This window comes from Scardinius erythrophthalmus (assembly GCF_964197995.2).
Source record: "Scardinius erythrophthalmus genome assembly, chromosome: 18".
NCBI classification, from domain to species: domain Eukaryota; kingdom Metazoa; phylum Chordata; class Actinopteri; order Cypriniformes; family Leuciscidae; genus Scardinius; species Scardinius erythrophthalmus.
The window spans coordinates 5,573,343-5,588,404 of NC_138238.1; the positions used below are offsets into that span (position 1 = coordinate 5,573,343).

At 38.4% G+C, this 15,062-nt stretch overlaps 1 protein-coding gene across 2 annotated transcripts in view; it reads left to right on the forward strand.

Annotated features, from left to right (window-relative positions):
- The window catches only part of ppp2r2d (protein phosphatase 2, regulatory subunit B, delta), a 22,507-nt gene continuing 7,445 nt past the window's right edge, over positions 1-15,062 (forward strand). The window contains exons 1-6 of one of the 2 annotated variants that reach the window (XM_081393252.1): positions 1-225; positions 465-539; positions 11,113-11,210; positions 11,306-11,471; positions 12,622-12,734; positions 13,671-13,848. In XM_081393252.1, the coding sequence (XP_081249378.1) occupies positions 216-225; positions 465-539; positions 11,113-11,210; positions 11,306-11,471; positions 12,622-12,734; positions 13,671-13,848 (640 nt within the window). In that variant the 5' untranslated portion in view covers positions 1-215. Of the gene's footprint in view, positions 226-464; positions 540-9,915; positions 10,269-11,112; positions 11,211-11,305; positions 11,472-12,621; positions 12,735-13,670; positions 13,849-15,062 lie in introns of those variants that run through there. The other variant, XM_081393251.1, reaches the window with a different exon arrangement.

The window sequence follows — 15,062 nt, forward strand, 5'->3', positions numbered from 1 at the left end:
AGCGAGGACGCGCCGGGCGCACGGCGCGCTTGATTAAATGACGTCACTGTGTCATGTCGACGGGAGTGTGCGCCATCTTGAAGCGAAAGCAAATCACGGGCAGATCCCGCTCTCGCTGAACCCGCTCTCATTCCGCGCTCGTTCATACCGTCCGCCCGGCTGAGCTCGAGGATAAGCCGCGCTGAAGGCTCGAGGCACAGGCACAGGCACCGGAGATGATGGCAGGTAAACGCGCCGCGCTGGGGGTTGTGTGTGTTGGTAGGCGGGGGCGCGAGCGGCAGCAGTGCGGCCTAAACATCAAACCAGCCCCCTTTACTGAGACTACATCAAACCCACATACACTGCTTTATCTCAGTATGCATGCTCGTGCGGGGCAGGGGTTTGAGTTCAGCGTGATTAAATGCTTCTGGGAGGTTGATCTGTGCATGCATTTAAATGCACTTGTGTTGTTGTTGTTGTTGCAGGGGTTGGTGGAGGCAATGATTTCCAGTGGTGCTTCTCCCAGGTCAAAGGATCCATAGAAGAAGATGTTGCAGAAGGTAAATAATGGTTTGCATTGGTCTTAAACACCCTTGGGTGAGTATGCATGAGCGATGAGGTGTTTTGTATGGAAAATCATGCATGGTGAGATATGATAGGAAGAGATGGAGTGTTGTAAATCCATGAAAATGTACACGGTCATCCCAAAGATTGACATTATTGTCCAAAAAATGTGTTCTCACACTTTTTTTATGTAGTATATGGAGTGAAGGCGATAGGCTTGATGATCTTGTGTGTCTAACTTTGCATTACAGTACTGTAAATAATACTGTTTGGTCTTTAATGACAGATTGCTTGTGATGTTCCTCATTTGTAAGTCGCTTTGGGTGAAACCACCTGCTAATAGATGTCAGTAGTAATGCACAGTTTGCTGGACATTATCACAAAACACACATCGACACGTGTATATATATATATATATATGTGCAAATGCATGGACGTGAAATAGCCTATTGATTTAAGTAGAAAGTAAGTAAGTGAAACCGCAATTGGAGGAAAATGTGTAAAAATACTGATGACTCAAGTTGCACTGAAAGGCGTGTCCAAATTGTTGTCCAATCAAATGCTCCCCCCATATACTACTTAATGCAAGATACCACAGGAAAAAATGGTTAAATTTTTTTTTATAACCATACTTCCCCAGTCGATTAGTCTGTACATTAATACAAAAGTTTTCTGAAGTGTTATGCTTAAATATGCAAATTAACTATGATCTAATTAATATGCACTAATTTACATATATTTCCAGAACGGAAATCTGAACATTGGATAAAGCCAAGTTTAAAGTTCAAATTGTTTTTTTGTTGACATATTATAGGTTTTTACAGAGCTGATTTTGTCACTTCATAAATCAGATGATGCATTTTCACCATGTTTAAAGAAATAAAATGTTCTATAAATCAGGCATATGATAAGAAAAGAAAACCCTGTAAAAACCTCTAGAATATAATTTGGAATGAAACGGTAAAGTTTTACTGAAGTCGAGATTTCTTAATCAGGAAACAGTGTTTATTACGTTTTGCATTTGAAATTTAAGCAAAAAGATAAAGTGTAATAAAATAAATGTGTAATTTGGATGTTGTCTTTCCTCTAGTCTGAAAGAGATTATGGAAACAAAATAGCCTGAAATCTCAAGAAGCAGAAAAAAACAATGGTTTTTCCTGTAGTGTCTTGCCTTAACTCTGACTAGCAATGACGAGTAGCAGAAGATTGGCCATATTTAAAGAGAACAATATGTCAGTTTTAGTAGCAAACATGTCAGCGTGGGAAAGAACACTGTGTTCTGCATACTATTTTGTGAGTTTTTAATCTCATAAAGGCAAATGTTGGCAAACAAGCATTCAGCATAGCACAGTAGTAACAAAATGTATTAATATGACATGACACATTATAGATTGTTAGATGAGCGTGTGTGCTGCATTCTGGGGCTCCACTAGGGAAGCACATCCTGCCTTTGAAACGGCGGAAAGCACGTCCAACTGGTCTGACCAGCTCACGTTATCCATGTGTCGTGTCTGAGTGTGCGCTCCATCCAGATATCAGTGAGTGAGGCTTGGGAATACAGTTGTGCTTCTGAATCTCTGAAAGCAAATTGACGCTCATTGTGGTGCTTCGATTTTGTTGCCATTTATATTTGCTTTTTTTTATTGCATTTTTATTTATTTTATTTGCTTTTATATGGTCTTTTATATTAGTTATTATAAAGACCATCCATGTTTATCTTCGGTTTTTGAGCACTTTACGCCAAGTAGATTTTTGGGAGGCTTTGGTTGCTTTTTTTGGTAGTTTCTGCATGAAGTATTTTAGCTAAATCTATCAGGTTTGTGTGTGGCTTGTCGCTTTTTATAAGACTAAATGTTGCTTTTTATTTGACACCGTTTTATTCAGTTCAGAGAGATTCTTAAAAGGAAATCTGTCATCACTGACTCCCTCTCATGTCATTCTAAACCCACAAGTCTTTCATTTAACTTTAAAACACAAATGAAGATATTTTCAATGAAACCTGAGAGATTTCTGTCCATTCATTGAAAGTATTCAAGGTTTAAACTTTCATAAAGAGATCGTAAAATAAATCCATATAAATGCATCCGTTTAATCCAAGTCTTAAGAGAAATTATCGTTTTATATGGTGAACGGATTGAATGTAGGCTTTTATTCACATATAAAGATTGATCAGTAAACACAAACAAAAGCTCAACCGTGCTTGCTTGACTCGCGAGAACAAACCTCATTGGATCTCACACATCAAGCAAGCATGCTTGAGCTTCCGTTTACCAAATTTGAGTTATCTATGTACGTTCTCTGATCAATGTGTGAATAAAAGCCTAAATTATATCTATTAATCATATGAAGTAGTCATGTCTCTTCAGAAGACTTGGGTTAAACCGCTTGATTCATATGTTGTTGTTTTTTTGTTTTGTTTTTTACCTTTATGAACATTTTAAAAGCTTCAGAGTTTTGGGTGAATAGACTTTCAATAAAGGGACACAAATCTCTCATTTGTGTTCCGAAGATGAACAAAAGTCTTACAGGTTTGGAATGAAATGAGGAGTGAGTAATTAATTTTTGGGTTAACTGACCCTTTAATGAAGTATAATGTTGAAACAAAAGCTTTTAGTGACTTAAGGCCCATTTACATCAAGGACAATAACTATAAAGATAACGATAAATATCTAGTTCTGAAAATCGTTCTCAACATTAAAGAATAGCAGTTCACAGTCACACCACAGCTGTAAAAATAACGACACAATATATTTGGAATCACTTTCAGAATGATTTAATCCAGCTGATGAACGATAAAAACATTGACAGCCAATCAGAATCCATCTGTAACGAGCTCGAGCATTTAAAGTGACAGACAAGCACGCGTTTAGAATAAACTGAACCATACAGCTGGCGTGTACGCTAATAGTTACCTTTATAGTTTTCGTTCTTGTTGTAAACTAGCCTGTTGTTTGCATGGTGGCGGTTGGTTGTTGTTGTTTTTGCCACTTCCAGGTTTGCCCTCTGTGAAAAATAAAACCGATTTCTAGGAAACGGACACATGTTGACTTGTGTAATATCATCTGAGCAGACTGACCCCTTATGTGGAAGAGAAGGTTATTTAGAGATCACTGTATCGCTTGCTAGACTATGAGATGTGGTCGCTCCGAGTGGCAAATTTCCTTTTCTCTGAATTCTGTGCATTTGGGAATTTTAATGCCGTAGTGATAAGGATGCATGCAAATTTGGATTCAAAATACAATTACAGTATTGCCCCATATTGTTTTTTTATTAACAGACCTTCAGACTGTGTTGCTTGCATGATCTAAAGATAGAAATAAATACGGACTTTCTCACACTCACACTTTCTCACTAAACCGCTCTGAGATAGTCGCTGGCTCACAGCCAATGTGTTTTCCAAGTTATTCCTAAGTGTGAAGACTTCCGGTTTCATTTCAATTCTCTTCTTTTTTTTTTTGTCGAGCTTTTGCTTTTAGAGCAAGAACCCGAGGACTAGTCATAAGATGTTCTTATAGTGTTATTGACTTGATGCATGTGTTTTACTGGACTAAATGTGCAAAATATGGTTCATATTGTTTGTTTGACTCATCACTTAAGGATTAGCTAATAAGATGTTTTCTTTGCTCAAAGTGATATGCCTGATATTGCAATAAACAGTCGATTAGAGTATACCAAAATATAACTTAAAACAACAGCCATCAAGTAGATAAAAAAAAGAACTGAAGTGCATTTTTTCCCACACATAAAAGTATGTGTATATATTGTGTGGAAATTATGTAAATGTCCATTTATGGTTCTAAATCATTGTGAATTTATCTGAAATGAATGTGTGTGTGTGTGTGTGTGTGTGTATATATATATATATATATATATCTCCTATAATTTTCAATATTTATTTCATGCACACATTTGTTTTTGTTTTCCAGTAATGAACTGCAATGTTTTTGTGAAATGTCTTGGATGTTATGTAGCCTAAATTTCTATTTATTTTTTAAATCATGGTGAATATTGTGAATTTTCCATCTTGTCCAGCTTCAGTTGTTGTTTCTCTTGCCCTGAATGACTTTTAAACAGGAAGTGAGTAATTTGTGGGAAGGACTGCAATGCATTGCAAACTCCCTTAAAGTTATATGCTCATGTTTATGAGGCCATAATTGATTTGGGATGACACATTGGAGGGTCTCTGTCAAGTGTGTGTGTGTGTGTGTGTGTGTGTGTGTGGGGTTGGTTCCCCTCATGATCTTACCTGTCTAACATGGCCGCACAGATCCCCGTTGCTCACCCTCCCTGCGTCCACACCGCAGCTTCTCCAGGCTCTTAAATCTTCCTCTGTCTTCTGTGTGCTGACTGCCACAGTCTGGAACTGTGCTATAATGGCTTCTCCCTACCTTTCAGGATGGGTATGTGTGCGTTTATCTCTGTGTGTGCTCCGCTTGTTTTTGAGCTTTACGAGGTCAGGGTTGGTCTGCTTTTCCTAGCGCTAACGGATCGTGATGTTTGGGTGACTGTATGATGCTGTGATTTGATCTGGTTTCGGGAGGTGCTGATGTAATGTTGCTGTAGGATGTCCGAGGTGGACGTTAGCAGATTTAGGACGAATCGTTCGGATGGTTTGTGTACGAGGTGGTGGTCATCACCCGTCATGTTCCTGCCTACGCTTCCCCGCTGCTGCTGCGGCTGTTTGTGTTGATGCAGTATAGTGGTGTTTGCTCTGGGTCTGATACAGTACGGTGGTGTTTGCTCTGGGTCTGATACAGTACGGTGGTGTTTGCTCTGGGTCTGATACAGTGCAGTGGTGTTTGCTCTGGGTCTGATATAGTACGGTGGTGTTTGCTCTGGGTCTGATACAGTGCGGTGGTGTTTGATCTGGGTCTGATACAGTGCAGTGGTGTTTGATCTGGGTCTGATACAGTACGGTGGTGTTTGCTCTGGGTCTGATACAGTACAGTGGTGTTTGCTCTGGGTCTGATACAGTGCAGTGGTGTTTGCTCTGGGTCTGATACAGTACGGTGGTGTTTGCTCTGGGTCTGATACAGTACGGTGGTGTTTGCTCTGGGTCTGATACAGTACGGTGGTGTTTGCTCTGGGTCTGATACAGTGCAGTGGTGTTTGATCTGGGTCTGATACAGTACAGTAGTGTTTGCTCTGGGTCTGATACAGTACAGTGGTGTTTGCTCTGGGTCTGATACAGAACAGTGGTGTCTGCTCTGGATCTGATACAGTGCAGTGGTGTTTGATCTGGGTCTGATACAGTACAGTGGTGTTTGCTCTGGGTCTGATACAGTACAGTGGTGTTTGCTCTGGGTCTGATACAGTGCAGTGGTGTTTGCTCTGGGTCTGATATAGTACGGTGGTGTTTTCTCTGGGTCTGATACAGTACGGTGGTGTTTGCTCTGGGTCTGATACAGTACAGCGGTGTTTGCTCTGGGTCTGATACAGTACAGCGGTGTTTGCTCTGGATCTGATACAGTACAGTGGTGTTTAGTCTTGGTCTGATACAGTACAGTGGTGTTTGCTCTGGGTCTGATACAGTACAGTGGTGTTTGCTCTGGGTCTGATACAGTACAGTAGTGTTTGCTCTGGGTCTGATACGGTACAGTGGTGTCTGCTCTGGATCTGATACGGTACAGTGGTGTCTGCTCTGGATCTGATACAGTACAGTGGTGTTTGCTCTGGGTCTGATACAGTACAGTGGTGTTTGCTCTAGGTCTGATACAGTACAGTAGTGTTTGCTCTGGGTCTGATACGGTACAGTGGTGTCTGCTCTGGATCTGATACGGTACAGTGGTGTCTGCTCTGGATCTGATACAGTACAGTGGTGTTTGCTCTGGGTCTGATACAGTACAGTAGTGTTTGCTCTGGGTCTGATACGGTACAGTGGTGTCTGCTCTGGATCTGATACGGTACAGTGGTGTCTGCTCTGGGTCTGATACAGTGCAGTGGTGTTTGCTCTGGGTCTGATAAAGTACGGTGGTGTTTGCTCTGGGTCTGATACAGTACAGCGGTGTTTGCTCTGGATCTGATACAGTACGGAGGTGTTTGCTCTGGGTCTGATACAGTACAGTAGTGTTTGCTCTGGGTCTGATACAGTACAGTGGTGTTTGCTCTGGGTCTGATACGGTACAGTGGTGTTTGCTCTGCATCTGATACAGTACAGTGGTGTTTGCTCTGGGTCTGATACAGTACAGTGGTGTTTGCTCTGGGTCTGATACAGTACAGTGGTGTTTGCTCTGGGTCTGATACGGTACAGTGGTGTTTGCTCTGCATCTGATACAGTACAGTGGTGTTTGCTCTGGGTCTGATACAGTACAGTGGTGTTTGCTCTGGGTCTGATACAGTACAGTGGTGTTTGCTTGCTCTATATCTGATACAGTACAGTGGTGTTTGCTCTGGATCTGATACAGTGCAGTGGTGTTTGCTCTGCGTCTGATACAGTACAGTGGTGTTTGCTCTGCGTCTGATACAGTACGGTGGTGTTTGCTCTGCGTCTGATATCTGATACAGTACAGTGGTGTTTGCTCTGGGTCTGATACAGTACAGTGGTGTTTGCTCTGGGTCTGATACAGTACAGTGGTGTTTGCTTGCTCTATATCTGATACAGTACAGTGGTGTTTGCTCTGGGTCTGATACAGTACAGTGGTGTTTGCTTGCTCTATATCTGATACAGTACAGTGGTGTTTGCTCTGCGTCTGATACAGTACAGTGGTGTTTGCTCTGCATTTGATACAGTACAGTGGTGTTTGCTCTGGGTCTGATACAGTACAGTGGTGTTTGCTCTGGGTCTGATACAGTACAGCTGTGTTTGCTCTGCGTCTGATACGGTACAGTGGTGTTTGCTCTGGGTCTGAAACAGTACAGTGGTGTTTGCTCTGCGTCTGATACAGTACAGGGGTGTTTGCTCTGGGTCTGATACAGTACAGTGGTATTTAGTCTTGGTCTGATGCAGTACAGCGGTGTTTGCTCTGCATCTGATACAGTACAGTGGTGTTTGCTCTGGATCTGATACAGTACAGTGGTGTTTGCTTGCTCTATATCTGATACAGTACAGTGGTGTTTGCTCTGCGTCTGATACAGTACAGTGGTGTTTGCTCTGCGTCTGATACAGTACAGTGGTGTTTGCTCTGGGTCTGATACAGTACAGTGGTGTTTGCTTGCTCTATATCTGATACAGTACAGTGGTGTTTGCTCAGCATCTGATACAGTACAGTGGTATTTAGTCTTGGTCTGATGTAGTACAGCGGTGTTTGCTCTGCATCTGATACAGTACAGTGGTGTTTCCTCTGGATCTGTTCTTGCGTCTTTTTCAGATGCACAGGATGAAAAATCCAGATAGTTAATGACCACGGCTCTCCTCGATAAAATGAATCTCACAAAAACATGTCCAGGTCACATAGCTAACACCCACAGTCAAGACATTTTAAATAAAATGTGTATATTTTGCAGAAATAAAATTGTTTTATGGTAAGCTGTTTTGCATTTGTACATTTTTATGACAATATACCTTAAGCAAGTCATATCATTACTGAGAGAAGTTGATAAACCAGTATGAGCCATATATTTTGCCATAGTTTCAGTGCTGATACTGAAAATGTCAGTTTATTTTATTAACTTATTATTATTATTATTAACATTATTTTACAGTTGTTTATTTATAAATGCAAAGAATTGAGTATTTATTTCAAATACTGAATTTGTATTTGCAAATATTTTTAATATTATATTGTACGTTATATTAAAAATAACTATGATAATTACATTAAAATGCATATGTAGATGTATAAAAAGGCATGTAATCATTTCAAATGTTGAATTTATTAAATATAAATTGTCGCTTGAGTTTTGTGCATATATTATTTGCTATCATTAAATTGCTACTTATTAATAATAATAATTATTATTATTAAAATATGAATAGCAAAATACAATTTCTTTTTATTTAATATGCAAATATAGTATATGCAGATGTACAGTAGTATTTCAAGTGTTGACTTAACTATTTGTGCACATCTTATTTGCTTATTAACTTAAACATTATTGTAATGGGAATATAAGCCGAAAAATTGCTGAATTGTGTGCTTTATGCAATGTGAAAAACGGTCTCCAAAATAGCCTTCATTTTCTGTATGCAAAAATTAGCATATCTATCTATTAGTTGATCTTGGAGTGAAATATGAGCAGGCGTGTTCTTGCTGTGTTTTGTGAGGTTCACCCGCTGATGTTTCTGAGTCATCAGATTCTCTCTGTCACTGGTGTGAATTAGAGATTGATTAATCAGACACAGACGGTCCAGAACACACACACACATACACACACGCATGTGCAGAGAACCGAGGTCTTTGCATGTTTGTTGCTTATTAGCTGATCCTTCAACCCAGGATTTCTATTAGTTAGGGTTGCTGGATTATGGCAAAGTCATAACCAAGACTATTTTGGTCAATATTGTAATCATGATTATTTGTGATTAAAATAATTACTTTATTAGTTGATTTTCATAAATCTGTTGTGTTTTGAATGTTTTTACAAAAGTAGAAATTTTGAAAACTTTGGTGCCTATTAACTTTCATTGGGGCCCCTTGAGCTACACCAGCCACTTTATTAACCCATGTCCTTCTTAAATAAAATAATTTAGCATGTTCTGTTTTGTGAAGTGATATGATTTTATTCATTATATATTTAAATTTGGAGTGCTGTCAATACAGAAAACAATGACAAAAATCGGTGTTGCCTACACCGTGTTATCCTCTTTTTAAAATTTGCACCCTGTTGACTTCAATGGGGCAAGTTTTAAACCTGCTTTTAGCCTCTTAACATCCTTGATGTGTCATTACAAGTGCACAGCTAATTTGAGTGATTCCTTCGGGGTGAACGCGGGTGAATCTGACTGCAGTAGATGTGAAAGATATGAATAAAAATGATGTTATTTCAGCCAGCGCACATACCTGTATTTTCTTCCTGTTTTCGGTCGAAGTCCACAGTAATCGATTGTCGAGTTCAGCGTGATAAACCTATGCACGTGGATGTATTATATTAATTTTTATATAATAATAATAAATAATTTTTTGCCCATTCCTAAATGGAATAAAGATGTCCGATTACTTTGGATTTAAAAGTATGTTCTCCAACTCATCTGGCACATTCATTTGTGGGCAGGTAATGTTGTTGCATTCTTATTTTTTTTTAAGGTTGAGTAAAGTGCGTTCTCCCGTAGCTTTGGTGCTACTCAGTGGTGAAGTTTCTCTTAACCGTTTTCTTTGTGTAAACTCAAAACACAGAAGTCGTCTTTTTTTTTTTGTCTGTGTATCATATCATAACCTTGTTTTTTGTTTTATCAGACACTAGTTATCTCTCACTGTTTTTAATCAGACACCATATAACCAAACATGTAGTTAAAACCAGATTTCTCCATTTTGATTCGTTGCTTATCAGCGTTTCTCACCTGGTGTAAAGTTTCCTCATCAAATCCACAGTAAAGAAACCAAATAGCCATTAGCTTGGTTTCAGTTCTATAAATGTACAAGAGGCATTTGATTATCTCAAATACTGTGTTTTTGGCATGTGAACCGTTGTTTAAATGAAGGCCCAGGTCTGGGTGCGTCAAGCTAATTGCTCTGTTTCAGGAACACTGAATCATGCCTCTGTTTATCCCTGTGCCCTTCCCTCGGAGCGGGAGAGATCAGCGAGGTGGAGAGAGGAAATGATCCACACTGAACAGATTTGTGTTTTAGGTTAAAACATGTTAAACTTAAGCATGCATGAAGATGAGACTTGAATAATGAATGTTTTAAAGTGTAATATAGCTGTTTGTGAATATAAAATATCTGCAAAGTTTCATAGATCAAAGTGCTGATAAATGGACAATGAGCCGATTCTGAACTGCCTGAAACATGTTGTCAGTAATTCCAGTCAATTAATATAATGCTAGCCTGTGGTCAAACAACTGGCGTGGACATCTACTTTGACCCGCAATTAAACACTGTAGTTGTTGCTGAAGCCAAATCCACTTTCAAAGACTCTGGCTCGAATTGATACAATAAAACTGACTCCATTGTTACTGTTTGTACAAGCGCTGAAGAAGCTCAGGAACTGAAATTCAGATATATTAAAGGCCGTTTTGTTTCCAACACACGCTGTAAGCTGTAGACCACAATAGATCACAATAGACTGGGCTATCTGACCAATCAGAGCAGAGTTGGCTCGCGAAAGGAGAGGTTTAGAGAGACTGAAACCTTTGTCAAACCTTTTAGACACTGAGAAAAGAGGTGATGCTGCATTGTATATTGTGCGAATATTATTAGTGTTTTTTGATACTGGATGCATGTAAACCTATTGTTGGAGACCTACAGAACAAAATTAGAAACCTTTAAAATAGGATAATATGAGCACTTTAAGTGAAAGACAAACATTGTTGGTCTCTGGCACAACATACAATGATCAGTCCAAGAACATGCATTTAGAAAGTAACTTGGCTCAATTTTGATGTCAAAGCTTTGTACTATCTTAAAGCTGTGCATGTTGAATGCATGAGATACATGATTGTCTTATCTTTCTTTCTTCCTTTTGCATATACAGCGGACATTATCTCAACTGTTGAATTTAACTATTCTGGGGAGTTACTAGCCACAGGAGACAAAGGGGGAAGAGTCGTCATATTTCAGAGAGAACAGGAGGTGATGCAACCCAAAGAATTGTTTTTTTTTCTTTTCTTTAGAATGTGTGACTCGATAGATGTGTTAACTTGTGTGTTCAATGTTTCTCTTTACAGAGTAAAAACCGCCCACTCTCAAGAGGGGAATACAACGTGTACAGCACTTTTCAGAGTCATGAGCCTGAGTTTGATTACTTGAAAAGTTTAGAAATAGAGGAGAAGATCAATAAAATCAGATGGCTCCCACAACAGAACGCTGCACACTTTCTCCTGTCCACAAATGGTATGAAGAGTAAATTGTGCTTTTGCTTCTTTTTGTGTGTGTGTGTGTGCTATCATTCAAAAGTTTGGGGTCATTAAGATTTATTTATTGTAAAGAAATTCATATTTTTTTTCAGCAAGGATGCATTAAAGGTAGTGTTGGCCATTTTTGACTGGCTAGCAATAGCAAGCTATCTTTGAAAGCTTTAGATCCCTCCTTCCAGTGCGCTCTAAAGCCACTCCACCTTCAAAACACATGGTCACCCACAGCCAGAGCAGATTCAGCAAAGCGTCACAGGAGACAGCATTAAAGGAGAACTCCGGTCAATTTTAATTTTTGTACATTTGGAGTGCTGTCAATACAGAGAACAACGACAAAAATCGGTGTTGCCTACACCGTGTTATCCTCTTTTTAAAATTTGCACCCTGTTGACTTCAATGGGGCAAGTACTAAACCTGCTTTTAGCCTCTTAACATCCTTGATGTGTCATTACAAGTGCACAGCTAATGTGAGTGATTCCTTCAGAGTGATCACGGGTGAATCTGACTGCAGTAGATGTGAAAGATATTAATAAAAATGATGTTATTTCAGCCAGCGCAAATACCTGTGTTTACATCCTGTTTTCGGTCGAAGTCCATAGTAATCGATTGTCGAGTTCACGCGCGTGATCATAGGTAACTAAACCTATGCGTGTGAACTCGACAAATTTTAAAAAGAGGATAACATGGTGTAGGCAACATCGATTTTTGTCGTTGTTCTCTGTACTGACAGCACTCCAAATTTACAAAAAAATGAGCTCAATGTTAAAATTGACCGGAGTTCTCCTTTAAATTACCTCATGTCTCAAAGCACAAAACATTACAATAATAATGAACTTTCATAGAAGATTTATGTAAAAAAAAAAAAAAAAACATATATATGAGCATAATATAATATACTTTTTTTCAAGAACGTGAAAAAATCATACAGGCCCCAAACTTTTGAATGGCAGTTTTTCTATAGATGTTCTCAAACTATTTGAGCTGCCTACCTAGACAATATTGTGATCATCCTGACAAAAATATAATGTATTTTGCACTGATTAAAGGAAAACATGGTTGCATTTTAGCTTCCTAGGTTTTAGATATGCAGTTTGTCTGTTACTGATTTGTATAATTTTCTTATCAAAAAGACAAAACCATTAAACTATGGAAGATTAGTGAAAGGGACAAACGAGCGGAAGGATACAACCTTAAAGACGAAGACGGAAGACTGCGAGATCCGTTTCGAATCACATCACTACGGGTTAGTCTGTCTCTTTTATTCCCATGACGTTCTGAGTTGCAAGTGCAGCCAGTAGCTGTGCATGTTTTTAGTTAATTAATATTTAATTCATAAATAGTCATTTCACTGATGTTTACAGAACTTGTAGTCTGTATAGAATGCTTTTCTGTAGTATGCTTTTCGACAGTACAATTTTTCGATACCACAGTATATGCCCCGTTGTTGCTTACTTAATTTTATTTACAGAAACGTGTACAGAGCGAGACGTGTTGCAGACTAGCCAAGACGAGGATGTATTTTGGAAAAACTACAACAGTGAACCATAAATTTAATGCAACCTTTAATAATGGGTGAAATTCATAAATATAACATTGTTCAGTATTAGCGAATGGATCCTTAACTAATGTTTAGCTATCGATGTAGAAATATTTGACTAGTTAACGTTAATTAAAAATAATATATACTATTTTTCGTTGTTAGTTAATGTTAACTATTGCATTAACCCAAACTGGTTAGCGAGATGATTAAAATTAATCATAAAAATAATTAAAATAAAACTTGAAAAAAAAAAAACCCTAATATTGCATTTGTTTTCCTGCATGCCATGTGACCATTAACTGACATCAGAGAACTGTGAACATGTGAATGTGTTGTTAAATAAATTTCTAGTGCATCACAATATGGTTGCGAAAAAATTACAATCAGCCTTTGATTATAAAAGATTATAATCAGCCTTAGAAATTAATCTAGGATGGGAGAGACAAGATGCAATTTTTTTTTTTTTTGGAAAATATTTACATTTACATTTACATTTATGTATTTAACATAACTATATTATACAACATAACATACAATATTTAACATAAATATGAATATTTAAAATGAAAATGCATTTAAATGCTTTTAAATGTTTTTTTGTTTGTTTAATATTTCATTTAGTAACTGGTTGTTTTGCAGGTTCCTGTGCTGATGCCGATGGACTTGATGGTGGAAGCCAGCCCACGTAGAATATTTGCAAACGCACATACATATCACATCAATTCCATTTCAGTAAATAGTGATTATGAAACATACCTTTCTGCAGACGACCTCAGAATAAACCTCTGGCATTTAGAAATCACAGATAGAAGTTTTAGTATCCTTTACGTGATCTGTGACTTTTTTTAATTGACATATGTCCTCCCTGAATTTATTTTGCTATAGAGCTGTTTATTTAAATTTCTATTTGTGCTTCAGTAGTCATAATTAAGTTTTCATGACCACTTTACACCTTTAGAATTAAGCTGTTTTATTTGCTGTTTTACCTTGGGTAAACATCCTCTATGCAGATGAAATAAGGTAAAGTGTTTGGGTTTGTGCACCTCCCTTGCCCATCCTTTAAAGGTGCAGTAAGCGATTTCTGAAAAAACACTTGATATTGAAATCAACACCCAAACAAACACACCCCTCCCTTCATTTCTCTGTCCACAAGAAACTGGAAACACTATGCAACACAGGCAACCACTAACATCAGACAGCTTGCGCAAGTATGGATGAATCAGCTGTGATTCAACAACATCATCATCATAGCACATCTTAGTTCTTTGAAACAGCAATGTTACTCGTGTATCGAGCAGAAACAAAGCAACCTGTTTTCATGCCTTCCTGCTCTCTAACATATCTCCGGCGCTGGAACGTTTTTCCAATATTAACGCAGGTCCTTGCCTGATTGTAACCCTTCTTCCAATAATACTCCTCAGGGGCCTTATTTATAAACGTTGTGTATGCACAAAAGAAGGCATACGCCGCTCTCTACGCAATAATTGGTATTTATAAAAGCAAACTTGACGGGAAAATGTGCGGTCCTTCACGCAAACTCTGACCCAGGCGTACGCACAAAAACGGGTTAAATGAGAAATGGCGACACCGGCGGCAGATGGAAGAAACACGTGAAAGTGTGTGAAACTGTAGACCGTTGTGTAAAAGAAATGGCAATACTGCCTCTCATAAATAACATGAAGACTTCACAAAGCAAGTCTTACAATTAACAGCCTACACGAACACCCGTTTGATCAATCTCCAGTGTAAAACAAACAAAATCAAACGAAGATTACAACAGAAATGCGAATGAACACATTTGCAAAAAGAAAAGTGAAATATGTTCTGCAATAATATTGGCATGTTATGCAATTCATCCTCTTGACACATCTGTAGCTTGTCAGATGCTATCAAATGGATGGTAATAAAATGCCATGATGCCATCACAATGCGTAATGACGCTTTTTTTCATCGACTTTGATGTCTTACCATTTCTTTTTTATTTTGGCCACGGTCCGAGGTTGTGAGGCTGCAGCATTAATGGCGTCTGCA